The 18897-nt window shown below is 34.0% G+C and overlaps 1 protein-coding gene across 4 annotated transcripts; it reads right to left on the minus strand.

The window, feature by feature from the left end:
* Positions 1–7336: 7336 nt before the first annotated feature.
* Positions 7337–18608, minus strand: LOC139871956 (uncharacterized). 4 transcript variants are annotated; one of them, XM_071859715.1, is made up of 6 exons: positions 18545–18608; positions 17238–17436; positions 14903–15515; positions 13935–14055; positions 8935–8994; positions 7337–8721 (listed from the first exon to the last, which is right to left on the minus strand). In XM_071859715.1, the coding sequence occupies exons 2-6, from the start codon at positions 17263–17265 to the stop codon at positions 7504–7506; spliced, it is 2040 nt and encodes a 679-aa protein (XP_071715816.1). In that variant the 5' UTR covers positions 17266–17436; positions 18545–18608; the 3' UTR covers positions 7337–7503. The 4 variants fall into 4 exon arrangements, with proteins under 4 accessions (XP_071715816.1, XP_071715817.1, XP_071715818.1 ...); XM_071859716.1 differs by having other exon boundaries at positions 14903–15556; XM_071859717.1 differs by lacking the exons at positions 17238–17436; positions 18545–18608 and adding an exon at positions 16708–16726.
* Between the last annotated feature and the right edge of the window lie 289 nt (positions 18609–18897).

An 18897-nucleotide genomic window follows, 5' to 3' on the forward strand; every position in this document is an offset into this window, starting at 1 on the left:
AGAATCAACCTCAACCCTGTATAGCTAACTCCAACATTACTGCATATAGAGTGTCTATGGTTGTTCCAAATAATATATATACATGGGTCGATATGATATGTCAAAACATTTGCATACGTGTCTATGGTATCCCAAGATTACATAATATATTAGAATACATGTATAATACAATATAAGTTAGCTAGGATATGATTTGTATAGATTTGTTAAACATTTCCCGTAGCTAAAAAGATCAAAAATATCCAATCTTATTTTACCCATAACTTCTTCATTTTAAATCCGTTTCGAGTGAATTAAATTGCTATGGTTTCATATTGAACTCTAATTTAAGAATATAAACAGAAAAAGTATAGGTTTATAGTCGGAAATTTAAGTTACATGTCAATTACTAAAGAGGTAGTCATTTCCGTCGAAAGAACGACATCTTGATGACCATTTTGAAAAACATACTTTCACTTTGAGTTTAACCAAGATTTTTGGATATAGTTTCATGTTCATATGAAAAATCATTTTCCCAGAAGAACAACTTTTAAATCAAAGTTTATCATAGTTTTTAATTATCCAAACCAAAACAGCCCCCAGTTTCACTACGACGGCGTATATCCGATTTTATGGTGTTCATCGTGTTTCCAGGTTTTAAATCATTAAGTTAGCATATCATATAGATATAGAACATGTGTTTAGTTGATTTTAAAAGTCAAGTTAGAAGGATTAACTTTTGTTTGCGAACAAGTTTAGAATTAACTAAACTATGTTCTAGTGATTACAAGTTTAAACCTTCGAATAAGATAGCTTTATATGTATGAATCGAATGATGTTATGAACATCATTACTACCTCAAGTTTTCTAGATAAAACTACTGAAAATGAGAAAAATGAATCTAGCTTCAAAGGATCCTTGGATGGCTTGAAAGTTCTTGAAGCAGAATCATTACACGAAAACAGTTCAAGTAAGATTTTCACTCGAAATAAGATTGTTATAGTTGTAGAAATTGAATCAAAGTTTGAATATGAATATTACCTTGAATTAGAAAGATAACCTACTGTAAATAACAAAGGTTTATTGATCTTAGATGATTACTTGGAATGGATTAGAAAGCTTGGAAGTAGACTTGCAAACTTGGAAGTATTCTTGATTTTTATGAAACTATACTTATGGAATTTATGAAGAACACTTAGTACTTGAAGATGGAACTTTAGAGAGATCAATTAGATGAAGAAAATTGAAGAATGAAAGTGTTTGTAGGTGTTTTTGGTTGTTGGTATATAGATTAGATATAAAGGATATGTAATTTTGTTTTCATGTAAATAAGTCATGAATGATTACTAATATTTTTGTAATTTTATGAGATATTTCATGCTAGTTGTCAAATGATGGTTCCCACATGTGTTACGTGACTCACATGGGCTGCTAAGAGCTGATCATTAGAGTGTATATACCAATAGTACATACATCTAAAAGCTGTGTATTGTACGAGTACGAATACGGGTGCATACGAGTAGAATTGTTGATGAAACTGAACGAGGATGTAATTGTAAGCATTTTTGTTAAGTAGAAGTACTTTGATATGTGTCTTGAAGTCTTTCAAAAGTGTAATAATACATATCAAAACACAACATGTATATACATTCTAATGGAGTCGTTAAGTCTTCGTTAGTCGTTACATGTAAGTGTTGTTTTGAAACTTTTAAGTTAACGATCTCAATTAATGTTGTTAACCCAATGTTTATTATATCAAATGAGATGTTAAATTATTATATTATCATGATATTATGATGTATGAATATCTCTTAATATGATATATACATTAAAATATCATTACAACGATAATCGTTACATATAAGTCTCGTTTCGTAATTCTTGAGTTAGTAGTCTTGTTTTTACATATGTAGTTCATTGTTAACACACTTAATGATATATTTAAATATAATTTTATCATATTAAATATAGTGTATCAATATCTTAATATGATACATATATATTTAGTAGACGTTATCATAACGATAATCGTTATATATATCATTTCGAGTTTCTTAACTTAGTAATCTCATTTCTTATGTATATCACACATTGTTAATATACTTAGTGAGATAATTACTCATCATAATCTCATGTCAACCATATATATATGTCTATATATACCACAACATGTAGTTTTTACAATTTTGTAACGTTCGTGAATCGCCGGTCAACTTGGGTGATCAATTGTCTATATGAAACTTATTTCATTTAATCAAGTCTTAACAAGTTTGATTGCTTAACACGTTGGAAACATTTAGTCATGTAAATATCAATCTCAATTATTATATATAAACATGGAAAAATTCGGGTCACTACAGTAAAATGGGTGGGTTAGGTACTATGTGAAAAAAGGTAAACTGAAACATGTACGACATGCTCCGTGTCTGATATGATCACAAAAATGAGGTTTTATTTTTTCAATAATAAAAAAAACTGTGGATCCTAGCATCCTTTTAAGTGTTACTATGGTTCCAATTTTTGTGTAGCAAGCACCTACTGTTGTTTATGAATTCAAATCTATATGAACTTTGGGTTTGAACAAAATATCATTTACTGTAGTTTTATATAGACTTAATTGTATATAAGGAATATAACAGAAATGAGAAATAATTAAGTTTGTTACAAATCAATAGTTGAGAATCAAATAAACAAATAAGTTTGTGAGAAACTTATAATCCTTTATAACCCGCGATTTCGCGAGATTATATATAGAAACTTTTATAATTTTTTTCTTTTTTATATATACAATTTTTTTTAATTATATCAACTTTTGTAAAAAAAACTAAATTTAACCATTAAAATAGTTCATAACTATGAATATCAATCATTGATTTTTATAATAATATCGTAATTATCTCTTTTTTCATATCAACAACTTATTTGTGGTATTCGATTCTATTTGCATTGATTATTTCCTAATGTGGAGTGTAAATGGGGGAGATGAAGTTAAAAGAATATTACCCATGATTTAAATAGTTTCGGGTGTTCATTTTCTTCGTGCTTGCCAATTTTCAGTTTTATTTTATTTTTCGTAATACACTTATATTTTATGTTTGCGCATGTCAGATGAGTTTGGGGGTGTTGACAAGTTTAGCAGTTAGATTGTATTACTCATGGATGTTTGATATGCTATGGTATTCAATTGTGTTTACTGCACATTGTGTTTAGTATTATGGGCATTTAATTTAGTATTTAAATTTAAATGCCTAGGTAACAAATTGAAGTTTTTGACTATTTCAAAATAGAAGAGGGAGGCATTCTAACCATTATCTGACAATGAAGAATGGGTCTCTTTATTCCCAGGTATTACTCTTATAAGAAAATAACAAACTTGTTATAAATTACCATTTTAGTATCTTAGTATAATATTGATATTGATTTGATAGTATATATAAAGTTGCCTCATTTTTGGTTATAAATATCTTGAGTTTTGTGAATGATAACACACACAAAGCTACTCTTATTTTCTCCTATTTTGGGCGACGATATAGTTTTTGTCATGGGGAGTAGGGTTTATAAGTACATGTTTTTTAGGCCTTACACACTCGCCTCTTTTTTAAGATATACTGCAAGTTGAAGATGTTCATTCGTTGGCAAATTCTTTAAGTAATGGTGTAGGATGGGTTGAATTGTTTGTGATAGAGATACCGACTGCTACCAGTGATATAAGCATTAAATTGCACATCTATCACTGTCAGTAAAATGTCGGGATGGCTTGCACTTTTTAATAATTTTGACAAACTAAACCTGGTAAACACAAAAGTCTGATGTACTCATTGTTTCATTTCAGTTTATCCTTTATACTTTTTATATCAGCGGATAATGTTAACTTTTATCGTAGTTGGTAAACAATAATTTTATTAATTGATGTTAGTCTTTGGTATTAGGTATTACATGTGTTCTTTCTGTTATTAAAAAATGTAATTGGTTATGGATGCTAAACAAATTCTGGTTCAGTAGCCTTTGGTCAAACACTTTATATAGCATGGGAACCACGACCAAGAAAGTGTCTAATCAATATGTTTGGTAAACATAGACTACCGGGTGTACTGTTGCAATGGTTGTAGAAAATAAGAAAATCACCCGGCTAAGGAAGGTACTTTTATCTTTGTGTGAAGAGGACAAAAGGGTTGTGCGTAAGAAGAAAAGTAATGTGGCTTATGTTTCGATAAAAATCTAAAACAATTGATCAAAAACAAAAAAGTATGGGTAGCAAGAATAGCTTTCTATTTTTTTTAAGGTAACAAAAAGAGATTTAAAAGACAGGCTTTGCAATATGTTAACTATCTCAGTAGTATCATTCTACTCAAAGTGTTGATTTTGTTATCCTAAGTTGCAGGTAGATCTTTTTTTCTACATAACCATATTAGACGGTGAAGTTGAGTTACCTGTGTTAACCTCTGCTTGTGCATCTAATGATCAGGTTGTGTTCATGAACTCATTAAGTCACAACCAGTTTTTGGTGTCCCTGGTTAGTTTTAGTTTTCTTTTTTGTTAAACCATGTTGTTTGTCAGAATTCTTTAAGACAATCGTTTGACTACATCAGTTAGCGCATATGCGCATATTATGACAGATGCACTAATGCTTATTTCATTTCTCCATCCAGCACCCTAAGGGATGACTATGTATCATGTGTTAATAAGTCATGTAATTTGGGCAAGCGCACAAAATGAAAGTAGGGAAAGCACACAAAATCATGTCGATATTTCGACAATTCGATATTTAATTCGTCCAAAAAAAAACCCCGCGAATTCGCGGGTATTAAGCTAGTTTATATTTTAATTTTAAATTTTAAATTCTAAATATTAATAATAAAACAAATTTTATTAAACTAAATGGGCTGCCTCTCATTCAAATAAATAATTAAATCAAATCTTGCACCAAATATTTTAGACCTCCGTTTTTAAACTTCACACTATGACGAAATGCCATTTTTACTCGAAAAAGACGTGTAAAAAAGGACTTGTACCTGTGGTCTCTTTCTCGATTGAAAAAAGACGCGGTTAAAGAAGTAACCATAGGCTCCGGTCTAAACGACATATGATGTTGAATGTTTCAACATGCAATGCTAAACCATTTATTGTTGAAAAGTTAATTTAACCATTAATCACCTAAATTTTCTGCAATATTCTTCTCAAATCATATGCAGAACACTTAATAAACAAGTATATTGAATTTTTTATTCATCTAACATGTTAATAAGTTAATTTAACCTAGTTCATATTGTTATTCAAAATAATTATCAAACAACTTATTTTTATCCATAACCAAATTTATTCATAGACTCATTATTAATCATTCAGCTCTAAATTATTCAGTTTTATCCTACTGAGTTAGTTAAAGTTATGGAACCCAATAAACTAAAAATAACTGTAAGTCTAACATGAAACGAGAATTTTTTAACCAAACACATGGGTCTCCGAATCTTAGTTACCAAACTGCCTCTTGAAACATATATCCTTAAACTCATCACCATGGTGTCTTTAGTCGTTAGCTGTGTCTACTCTTTTTCATTTTACGTCTACTTTTTCCCAACCTAAACTTCGATTCAGGGGCGTCTTCGGTACATGTGCAGAATGTGCAACTGAACATGGCCAAAAAAAATTAAGGGGCCCAATATTTTGAAAAATAGTAGTTTAATTATAATAAAATGGCAATTATTTTTGAATAAAATAGATTGTTACGCTTTTGAAAACTTATTTGTATTGATAATTTTTATAGTATTATTTTATTATATGTATCAAAAGATTTAATGTATATAATCAGGACCCATTTTTAGGTATCGATAAGGGCCCTCAAAATCGTTGAAACGGCCCTGCTTCGATCATATGTTCTACGATAGATTGTTCAAGTGTATGAAGAAGTTCTGGAGAAACGAACAAAGCGAAAGAACGCACCCACACAGTTTTTAGACGATATGGGAACAGAACGAAACACAAACACGTTTCTAGGAACCAGTGCTTCCGGCGATACTAGTAATGCAACATATAAGAGAAAAACAGGAACCACGAGGATGATGTTTCTATCAGTGATCTAGACTATGACACATCATCGGAAGATAGACAGACACAAAGTAGCATGCTTTCGTCTGCGAATGAATTTAGTGACTGGATTCGTCTTAGTAAAACTTCGAAAGCAAATCGTTTAACCTATCATGAGCGATATTCAGATAAAATTTGTTAAATTTTAAGACCATGTTTATCGCGCATGTGTTGAGGTGTGTGTTGGGCCAACACGCCACTTAGCACACCATAACAAGGCGTGTTGGCTCATGTGTTGGTGGTGTGCATCAAGTGAGCACGGACAATATTGTTCATGTGCTGCATTTTCCCCCATTTTTTAATTAGTTTTTATCCCCCTTTTCACCCAACTTCCAATCAGATTTTAACACATCACCCAACACGCCACACCACTTAACACTCCACCCCATTACACAGCAGTCTAGCAGCACGCTCATCAAGCACCCCACCCCCACCCAGCAACACGCCAACACGCCCCTTCAGGGATAAAGATGGTCTAATAAGAACCAAGAACCGTATGTTTCTTCTGCAAATGAAACTAGTGATTGGGTTAATCTAAGTGAACCTGAGAAGCAAAGCGTTGTTCAACGTATGGTGCAAGACGTTCTGATAGTGAAGAGTCCAGTGATGATTGGCATGCTGTTGATGATGTAATCTGTAATCTTGCATTTTACATAATTGTGCATTTCCCTTTTTGGGTGTTACATATGTGAATTCAGATATAGTTACAAGTGATGATTTGGTCAAATAGTCAGTAGAAGTGTAAATTTACATTGAACATGACAGTCCATTGCTCATGGTGTCATATCAATCTAATCATTTGGTAGGTTGTGTTCATGTTTTGGTCACACTTTCATTCATGTTCGTCTGTTCATTGTCTCGTATATAATGCTTAGAAACGTGTTAATTTGCTTGATCCATAGATTATGCAAAACAGCAAAAGGTTTCGTATTTTTGGGTTTACATATGATTACTACCACTAACTTTATAAATATAAAATAGGAATGACATCGGGTTGAGTTTGGGTCTGGTATATGTAATCCCAGACCTGGACCGACATACCTGGACACAAACCCGGTGTTAGGACCACAAGAACCAGCAACTTCATACCAATATACAAAATCTTTTGAGCATATAAAAGATAGTAACTTTTTTGTTTAAACATGGTTTCTTATCACTCATCAATATCAATATCCAAATGCAAACAAATAGTTAAAAGGACAACAAGAACCAGTAACTTGAAAAAGTTGAAAAGCATTAGACAACTAAATTCAAATTCTGAGGAAAAAAAGGGTAAAAAAAGGAAAAGAGAAACTGGTTGATGAAAAGATTCACAGAAACTACAATATGAAATCTATGATAAAACCTTCAAGTTTATTACTTCCTTAACAAAGAAGAAAAATATCCACTTATATACAAACTTTGACAGACTGATTTCAGCATTTCGGATATTTCTTCGTTTCAAAGTTGTGAATGTCTTCCATTAGACGGTAGAAATGGACGATTGGCATTGAAAGAACCTGGCTGATGCCACAAAGCTACTGGTGGTGGTGCTGCTAGCGGTCGCGGTAGTGGTGCTGCTAGCGGTCGTGGTGGTGGTGGTAGTGGCGGCAGTGGAGGTCTAATAAAAGCGGTTGGCTGAGAACTGACGGGGGGTCGGAATGATTGGTGAGAAAACGATGAACGAGTGTCGGCTCGCGGTGGTGGTGGGGGAGGTGGCGGCAAAGGAAGGCGTGGCGGGCATGGCGGTAAATTTGCAAAGTTTGTGGTGGGAGTTTGTGGCGGCATCTGGTGAAGTTTCGGTGTACATGGCGGTAAAGTTGCAAAGTTTGTGGTGGTAGTTTGTGGTGGCATCTGGTGAAGTTTCGGTGGACATGGCGGTAAAGTTGCAAAGTTTGTGGTGGTAGTTTGTGGTGGTGGACATGGCGGTAAAGTTGCAAAGTTTGTGGTTGTAATTTGTGGCGGTATCTGGTGAAGTTTCGGTGGGCACCATTCAGGCATATCTTCATCAACGTCAACATCAAAAAGTTTAATCTTTTTCGATGAATGATCTAAAGAACCATTGTGGGTATTATTCGAAAGTTGTGTCAATCGGGTATCATTCAACTTTTGAAAGTTGTTGTTTCCCAAAATAGCAGGTTGACTTGATGGAGTTGACTTTCCCTTAGGAACAGTAAAGTCAAACTCGGGAAGATCATCATCCACAAAAGGCCTCTTCGTTACTGGATTACATGGCTCAGCACTGATCGAATTCTGCAACGAGCTAGAACTAGACGAACAATTACCTCGATTATGGTCAACTTCAAAAGATGTGGTCAATGGTGTAGTCAACGGTAAGGTCAAATGTTCATTATGCAGACTGGTTTTTGGTGGGGCCTTTTCGGGAGAGGGTTCTTGTTTGGTTGAAAAACCGGGTGGTGAACTTAGATGGATAGAATCAGGGCTAGCTTTATTAGTGTCTGATGTATTCCCGACAGGATTTACGGGTTTAGTTTTACGCCATACAACGCAACCAATCATTGAATCGGGTTTGTCATCAATAACTGCCATCCCTTTAAAGAAACCATATTTGGCTAAAATTGTGATAATGGGATCGCTACGAGGACATATGTAAAGATCTATGCCCGGTAATAGGTGAGCAAATCCAACCCTAGAACTTTTCTTGTATCCTTTGGTCACCTATAACAAAAAGAGAAAAGACAAAATTAGTAACAGTTTTATTGACTTGGATGTGGCAAAATGGGTGGGTCAGGTCAAAGAAAGTAAGTTTCACCAAGTGTCAGATGTGTTAATCCGGTTGACCTGAAACACTTGGGCTAAAATACTGTATTAAATATTACTGTATTACAAATTATTTCAATAATAATCATAAATCTTGATTATTAAATATACCTCTTTCATACCAGCCAGCCCAATGTTAGATGATTCCTCATTCCAGCATACTGAGGTCACCTGAAAAATCATTTACAAGGACGTTATATTTAAGAGATCAAATATGAGCATATAAATATCATTTTAACATATAATGGATTATAAACAAGCAAAAAACTTGATTGCAAGTAAACAGTTCAATTAACTGCAGTTTTAGAGTTGGATAGTTATCTTAGAACCAAGTGTGCAACTCTAAGTATCAAGTGGTATCAAATTTCAGAATCCCATAACCACAGATGGACTTTAGAGCATAGTGTTTGGATTTGTTGACGATGCTTAAAGTTTTCATTATATTCAACTTATATGAAATTTTCTCATTTATAGAGATAAATTACCAAAACAAGCAAAAACATGATGACAAAGATGTAGAGAAGTAGAGCAAATTTCTACCCTGTGATGCAGTCAATATTATTTTTAGCTTTTAATTCAGTAGGTGTTACATTTCATTACATCATTCGTTGGACCTCTTTGATCATTTAAGATGACATTCAATTGGCTTCCCACGTATGATCTGTAAGTGTTGAAATATGAGAAAAGTTCTTGTCGAACTGGTTGTGTCATGATAATCATATTTATTGACCATTTGCTCAATTACTAGTGTACTTTTACTCCGTTCATCTATTCATAACTATCACTATCACTATCTACTACCTAAGCAGACTGCAATTGCAAAACCATTTGAGAGTTTACGGAAAGCTTCATGTATGGGGAGATCTGTACAGTTTAAGTTCTGAATTGCTACTTGAAACTATACATAAGTTACAGGTAATTTTCAATTAGTTTTTATCTGTTGAAAGTTAATCATTAGCTTTTAGTTTATCAATTATGAAAGACCTCAGTGTGAAAGTTTTGTTGTAAGCCTTGTAGGTACTCATGGTAAATTGCCACATCAAGTGTCAAGTAGCCAGTAAATTGTATTTATATATTCATAGTCCGTTTAGATATCCAGGGTACAGTAAGCGTAAGAGTGCGTTTGATAAAACAAAATGATTAAAGCGGTAAATGATTCAAAATGTTTTAATTGAACTTAGTTGTGAACGACACTGAATGAACTCTATCTATAATTATCCATCCATCTATAATTGATAGTAAAATTAATATATTTACCTTTTCATGAACTAATAAGAGAATTATGCAGTTAGTCCCTGACGTTTGCCTAGAATTTCATGATAGCTACTTATGTTTGTTTTTTTGACATGGTTGGTCACTCGGCCTGACACCGTTAGAGAAGGTTTGATTTTACAATAGCACTAAACATAGAGAAGCGAGTGACTTACAAGTAACTAGTGCAACATGAGCGACCAACCACGTCAAAAAAAGTGGCAAACATGCAAATTTAAGCGAACATAAGGGACCAACCACGTAATTTTGTGTAAATAATAATAATAATACAACAACAACAACAACAAAACCCAATACCACAAAAGTGGTATATGGGGGAGGTGAGATGTAGACAATCATTCCCCTATCCGAGAATAAAGAAAATTCATTTCTCCACCCGGAGTGAAAACACTCTCAAAAGTAGCGAAAATCATCCCTCTCTCTAATCGACGAATAGAGAGATTGCTTCTGAGTGGACCTCCGGCCAATAAGTAAGAAAAAGTTTTTAAAAAAATAAAATAAAATTTAGACGCCATGAAAATAGTAAAATCAAATTTCCATGGGTTTTAAATCCTGTTTGAATATTAATTTAGGCTCTAAGAGTCAGTCAAGTCACCAATAAATCGACGCTTGCTGTCGACTCAATAACTAGAGCCGTAATTAAAGGATATTAAAAGAAATGGAGATGTTTAATGGTTAATAGATTATTTTAACTCTTAATAATTAAGCAGAGATTAATGAATTGATCATCATTTGTCATTCAGATGTCACAAACAAGTTAAACAATGAGAGGTAAACAATTAAGAGGTAAACAAACGCACCATAAGCCTTGCTTCATGCAGTTATTTTCAAATGAATACACATTTATTTTTAATTAAAAGTAAATGGACAAAATCATGTTTTCTCACAAAGGAAAACTGTGGGCCCTGCAGTTTTAGATAAAAGTGAACACAAACCTATCATATTATGTTTAACAATGAGAGGATCCCGACTGAGAGTCAATAATGCTTGATCACGCCTATTAGAGCATCATATTTTTTTGAACAAATAATAGATCATCGCATTATGATCTGGCTTAGATGCTGGTGTAGCCACTAGTTCATCACCAAGAATTTGTGAATTACATTACCTAATCAACTGTTTGCTTTTCTTGCCTAGATATAGAAAAGTTGAATATTTCAACAGCTTAAAAACATAAAGGCAGTCAAGGATTCTTCACAATCAACACAAAAGCAATTTAAGGGTGAACTTCTAAGCAATCTTGTTTAATCCATCTTACATAATTAGATACTACCTTCCATAAAATGCTAACGAACTTCATAAATAAAAGCTCGGATGCTACGTTTTTTAAACAAGGAATGATGAAAATGGATTAGTGACAGTTCATACAGAACACCCCCATTACATGGTCCGGACATACTTTTGGTATTCCTGACCAGCGGACTTGGCCTCAAATGAATCATCGGCACCCAACAGGAACCTTAGACGTGTTGAAATGATTGGAAAATTTAAGATGAACGATTATGTGATCCAATGTCGGCACTCTTTTTTTTTTTTTTTTTTTTGAAAGGCAAGCCCTCCAAAGTGTAGCTAGTGAGGATTGAACCTTGGTCTCCTTTGGAGATTTCCAAGCACCTAACCACTAGGCCACCCCTTGAGGTTCAATGTCAGCACTGCTGTCTCATGTAAATCTAATTAGTCGGATATCTTTTACGGGTACGACACACATGTCAGTGAAAAGAAAGTTCCATGCTATGGAATAGTTCTATGCTAACAATAGAATAGCAAATATAGAAAACAACAATTGGTCATAAGTAAAACATGCGGGCCACAAATGATGTGAATCGAAGGTCACTTTTTGTAATATGGATCTAACCTGTATTTCAATCCAATACTTGGCTCACAACCACTCTTTAATGGCAAGCAATTATCAGCTCTAACTGGTGATTTTAGTGCAGTTTGGTGGTTTAAGCCTTATATTTTGTTTGGCCTTTAAAATAAAGTCTTATTGATCGGGTATGGTCCATTAGGGTTATATTTACGCTTGGCCCACAAAGCTATAAACCCTAATTCTCCCTTAACCGTAGTCTTTCCCCTATAAATATAGGGTTCTCTACCTACATCAAACACACCTCATACGGTCATTCGATCTCACCTCTCACTCTCTCAATGAAAGCACGCGACAGTCATCGCCGGATCTTCTCCACGATCGTCTTCACGATCGCAACACTAGGGTTTTTTCCTACGGGTCTTGTAGGGACTTTTCTCCCTTTGTCGTCGATAGGTTCCGACTATCGACCGGCGGGCAATTCAATGGCCACCCTCCCGAGATCATCATCTCGGGTACGGGTTATTCACGGTAACCGGACCGGAGATCAACGACGTTGACGCCTAAAAAAACCCCTTTCGCATTGTTGTTCGTGTGTAGGTTTTCCCTTGGAAAATATGCATGATCAAGTGGCGCCATCCGTGGGACCGCGATAATAAGCTTCGTCGTTCTCATACACAATCCATTCGGTCTATGAAGGATTTGTTTTTTATTTTGTTGAATTGTTTATTTGTATGCGGTTTTGAGAAAACAATATGCGCAGCTATCATTACGATCTTTCACGCACACATATGCGGAATTGGTTTTTCCGCATAGCGTTCGTGCAGCAAACTCGCGTAGCTTCAAGCGGAATTGGTTTTCCGCACAGCTATCCGCGCAACTACCCGCACAACTTTTGTGCAGCTTAACGCGGAATTGGTTACCGCAGGCTGTTCGCGTATCTCTCGTGTAGCTATTGCGCACACTTGTTTTGTTCCTACTGAATTGCAATGGAGAATTCGATACGATACTTAACAAAAGATATCATACCGAACTGGGGGGACTTGATCGTATATGGTCCATTAGGGTTATATTTACGCTTGGCCCACAAAGCTATAAACCCTAATTCTCCCTTAACCCTAGTCTTTCCCCTATAAATATAGGGTTCTCTTCCTACATCAAACACACCTCATACGGTCATTCGATCTCACCTCTCACTCTCTCAATGAAAGCACACGACAGTCATCGCCGGATCTTCTCCACGATCGTCTTCACGATCGCAACACTATGGTTTTTTCCTACGGGTCTTGTAGGGACTTTTCTCCCTTTGTCATCGATAGGTTCCGACTATCGACCGGCGGGCAATTCGTTGGCCACCCTCCCGAGATCATCATCTCGGGTACGGGTTATTCACGGTAACCGGACCGGAGATCAACGACGTTGACGCCTAAAAAAACCCCTTTCGCATTGTTGTTCGTGTGTAGGTTTTCCCTTGGAAAAAATATGCATGATCACTTATATTTTGTGATCAAATTTTGAAAAATATTATGCCATGTCCAAACACCAAATCTACACCCATATTAACTGCTTATCTAATTATAATTATGATAGAACAAAATCACTTTACAAATGCACACCCAATCACATTTTTATTATATATAGACATATATTGATCCAAATGTAACCTAATTGTGCAAAGCACATTTCTATCATTTTTTGTAGATGGTTACAACAAACATGGATTATACATTTCTATCATTTCCAATAAACTTTATATTTTCTAGTAATATCTAGTGTCGAGAAAGATAGAAATAATCATTGTTTAAATATTTCATGATTGAAAGAAATTACAAGGTTTTAGGCAGCTTTGGAAACCTCAGATTTGTTTCCTTTAGCTATTTTTTGGTACAGGTTGGACATGTTAAAGATAATAATAACATGCATTGACTCATTCAGGACTCAGTGGGTTGAACTTTTTATAGGTGAATCACATAGTTTTCATAATTTAAGTATATAACTATAAATACATGTAAAAATTAAGGGAATATGTTACCATTAATCCACGATTCTTTGAGCGAGGAAGATCTTGAACATATTTATCGAAAGCCTCTAATCTTACTTTCCCTTTAACTTCTATAGATTCAGGCCAGCTGTGACCAACCAATATCTCACCACTACAATGAAACAACCACCAATAAGAACAAACTCTACATGTTCCAAATTCAAAAGTTTACAATTAATAGCTTGTATTATCAATCAAGTTCATGTTCAATCATTTATTGTGTTTGTACACAACATTGATGCTACCTAGCACAAATGTAACAAACTTGACAGTAGAAAGTTTATAAAATTCAAAATGAAGTGATTGTTTTGTAATCATAATCCTAATCATCTACAAGCAATTGAGGGGAAAATGTCAATGAAATGGCAAAAGCTAACAAAGTCAACGCCTTAAAAGGATGCCACAAAATTAAAAGATACACAGTATGACAATAGTGAACAACCCCTCAAACCTAATCATTTGATAGCTAATAAAAATTCTTGCATGCATAAAAGGCTTTATACAACTAAAGCCCAACATACTTCCCTATATTGCAATTTTAAGGCACTAAACTTCTTTTAGTTTTGTTTGTCTTGTACATTCATTTGTTGGTCTAATCCTGTCTAAATTTGACATGCAGCCGGTGAGTAGTTAAGATTTGGTAATTGGATCCTTATTTATACAAATATAATATAGCAAGTATTGCAAGGAACAATAATCAACCATATATAATATAGCAATCTGAACAAGTTTCAATAAAATAAAATGAATGTGACTTCTATGTTGGTTATAAATATCAATACAGATCCTATCTTAAATTTAGAGAAAGAGCAAGAGAAAAATCCAATTTAGCTAAAATTAAATCCCAAATGAAATTAAAATTGTACTCGTACATTATAACATATATTAAAGATCGACTCTTAACCTTAACGAAGACTATTAACAGAATGTTTAACTGATTAAAAGTAAACTCACAAGACCTTTTAAAGAATGCAACCGCTGATAAAGTGACAGAAGAACTTAGCTGAAGGGTTCCCTCCCACAGTTTTTCAGTAGATACACGACCTGAATTTTCAGATGATGAATTGTTCTTCACACCATTCCCATTTAATTTCTCTTGATTATCTCTATAAACACGGGTTACATCTTCCAGTGATTTTCCTTTGACATTCAATTGACCCGGATTTTGTTTTAAGATCTCAACAAGTTTCATATATTCAGGTGTTCCCACTTCGAGAGGCGTTTTCATGGGTCCATAATTTGCAGAGAGAAACTTTATCAAACCTTGTAGATTAGAATCAACAGAGTCAAACTGATGCCTTGAACTCACTGGTTCCATAGATGAGGGTTGATTGATAGAATGTAAATTTGAATGAGAAGGAACGGAACCCTCAGATGTTGACTTAGATAGAGTCAAAGATTCTACACTTGACCTGCTTGATGACCCAGTAACATAATCATTGTGAGAAAATCCTTGATGAGTTTGAAGTATCATATTGCCCACATGACTACCTTGAATCCCTTTTGGAAGAGTTGCGTGAACCGGTAAGTTATTTTCATGTTTCTCTTCCCAATTATCTTTCAACATAACCCCTATATATGAAATTAATCACTCTGATTTCTAAGTTGACCAACTGAAAGAAAAAAAAAATTCAACTTGATATCAGTTATATGAATTTACCCTTGAGATTTCTTTTGATTTGTCTTGCTAAGCGGTGTTTTAGCCTTTTACGTATTTTACTAGAACTTGAGACATGCTCAGCCAAAGCTCATTTTATGCATCAAAAGACTGTTGTTTTTAAGTTTAACCTTTGTATAAGCTCCTTTTATGCATGGAAAACTTCCACACTTTTACTTAACAAGATTAGTAAGCTTGTCTAAAACCCTAATCCAAAATGGCTAGGTATTGGACATTACCAAAGAAAAGAGAGGAGTTGTGAACTTGTATTTTTGATGCAATACGTAGTTGGTTAAATAATAGAACTTGACCCGCAAAACAACGGATGATTACTTGGTTGATAGGGTGGAAGATTACAAATTTACAATATTAAGGAGTCTTTCAATTTAATCATTAGCTTTAAATAGATTAGTTTTCTTGTTAGATAATGATTAATTATAGTATGGTATCCTAACAGGTTTAGTAATTTGTCTAGTATAGATAGGGCTTTATTGTTTAGTTTTCATTATTTGTCTAGTGGTTTAGATCTTGATACCTTGGGGTAGTCAGAAAAGGGGTGAGAAACGATCATGGAATAACTCGATTAGGCCGCGTACATCTAACTATGTGAGTATGAATACTCCCCTTCCCCGGGTAGCGAAAAAACTTATCCTTTAATTTGTGTTTTATGATTTGATTAATAAAAGAGTTGAGAAGAGTTCTTAACCCTTGTGTAATTTATCATCGTCCAATATACGTTAATACCCTTTTGGTTTCGTCTAATAACATGTTAGTTATTCTCTAAACATCTAGCAATATGTTGACTATTCTAAACTTTCTAACCTTGTCCTTCATCAATTTTCAAACAAAATTGTGTCTTATGAGCCGCGAATGAGCCCTAACCGTCCTATATACAACTTTCATTATGTCAAATCAAAACTATATTAGTTTAAAAGCATATATAACTAAACCAATTATTAAAATTGTCCCTTCTATAATTTCCTTTTCTGCTTTTTGAAGACAATTATTTGATAAAATTCACATGTGAGGAATTTGTTTTGATTTGTAGATGAGGTTCGCTCTTGCAGTTGTTTCAAATATGACATCATACGTGAAGAATATCCTTACGATCGAGGTGGTCCAATCAACCTAGGCATGGAAGAAAAAATAGGGGATGACTACACTTAACAATAGCGGATGACTACTCGGTCAGTACTTTAGAAAGAGTAATTGGCAACTCGGGCAGTAATCGGGGAGTAATCAAATTGGAATTCTTATTCGTTTAAATAACAAAATTAAAATTTATGTGTAAATATACAAAGATATCCGTGAACATAAACATTAATATAATTGTCTAGAACCATAACATAATCTTCATGTTCAAGAACTCTAAAATTCTAATTTAAATTTAGATTAAAGTGTTTCCAATATTAACTTTGACCGATTTTGGTTGACTACATCCGATTTTAACCCATTGACCGATTTTTGACCCATTGATTACTCATTTTTTGAAAAATCGGATCGACCGCTTCATAAAAAGAAGTAATCGGGAAAAAACGGAATTAACCGTGGAGTTTTACAACAATAGTTAATAGCAAAAATTTGCTAGGATTAGTTAAAGCCTAGCCCTTTAAAAAAAAAAAAATGGAAGCCCATACCGATTTTCCCAATACGCCTGTCAGTCATTTGGTTGAATTATGATTTTGTGTTCCTTTATAACAATCCTCGATCAGATATACGAAAGATTTAACATTTTTGCTAGTAAGCTTCTTATAACTGCTTTCTCTCACAATATGTAAGATTATACTGTCGTTTCTTAAAATCAGTAGTTTATAGTTCAACTCTCGCATAAAGAACCTGCAGATATACAGCAAAACGTAATCAATACATAATCGAAACTTAATAGGCTAATACATTACATAAACTACTCAAGGTGGATGTGCATAAATAACAAAAAAAATGCTAATATACACATTTAAAGATATGACATATCTTGCATCCTACTATTACCAAAGCAAGTGATTTGAGGTCAATCAGTATTAGCAAGGGCTAAGTAATGAGGAATATGTCTTGTACTTCATATACTTATAAAAGTACCTATGAACATAATCTAAACCAATTTGCTTGTTTTTTACATTGGCAATTTCAGCGAATGGATTCATAACTTTTGGTTCAAGCTCTCTTTCCCTCAACCATATATCAACATCATTTCTTCGCCCATATAACCTTCTGCGTGTATTGTTGGGATGTGAAGCTTAAACTGGCTAAAGAAGAAAACACCGGGAGGTAAGCCTTGTATCCGGTGTATAATTAATGGTTTTCGAGCAGAAAATTTGAGTCAGGGTAACCAACGTACCTGGCGGGTACTTTAGGTCAGCCAGCAGAGTTTCGTTTCTCGATTTAATATAACTCCTACAGTTGTAAACCCTAAGCCTATGAAAAACTTAATAAGATTGCTCTGTTTTGGCCGTACATTTAACCAAACCAATCGAGTAGATGGGATATAGCCATGTTATATTCACATGTTCGTTTACTACGTTCTCGTATGATCTTGATTGTGTTTTGCTTTGTTTTAATTGCCTGTTAGTAACTAATTAATACTGTGGGGTATTATTACTAGGGTTACCCAGTTCTTGTTTGGGCTCATAAACTCCTTGTGCAATACAAACAGGCAAAAACCCTAAATTAACCATCTTTATCAAACAAACTTTCAATTAAAACACTAAACAGGCTATCATTAGTGCTAATTAACACAGCATGTTACATAATCCAAAGTCAACACCTAATCATTAAATATAACCACAAAACCCTAAAATATATCCTTGAGCGTTAAACGATTGCAAATTAGTGCATACGAAAACACTACCTGAAATAATCAAATCCTACAAATTGATATCATATAAATTCAATTTATTGTATATACACAACAATCAATACATACAAAACAGTTATTGCTACTGCTAACCTTGTTGTACAACTCTTATTGCCCTCCTCTGGTTTCGATAGGTTTTTTTATTTTTGCCTGGAATTATATCTGAAATATACCAAAATTTATGCTATTGGATCGCTTTATATTATGTATGGGCTTCTGTATGCAAGTTCACGTATTGGGCTTAATTAAAGTAGCCCATAATTCTTTACCATGGACACCATCTCTTTTTAAATTTATTATATTTTATTATATTTTTGATAGATACCAATTTTAATACAAACCTATGGTATATGTTGGTATGCTATGTGTTGGGCTTTTGAAAATGGTCCATTCAAGCAAAATATACTCCATTTAATTTATACTGAACTATAAGTTGTAACTCGGTC

The sequence above is a fragment of the Rutidosis leptorrhynchoides genome, chromosome 10, assembly GCF_046630445.1.
Source record: "Rutidosis leptorrhynchoides isolate AG116_Rl617_1_P2 chromosome 10, CSIRO_AGI_Rlap_v1, whole genome shotgun sequence".
Lineage (NCBI taxonomy): Eukaryota > Viridiplantae > Streptophyta > Magnoliopsida > Asterales > Asteraceae > Rutidosis > Rutidosis leptorrhynchoides.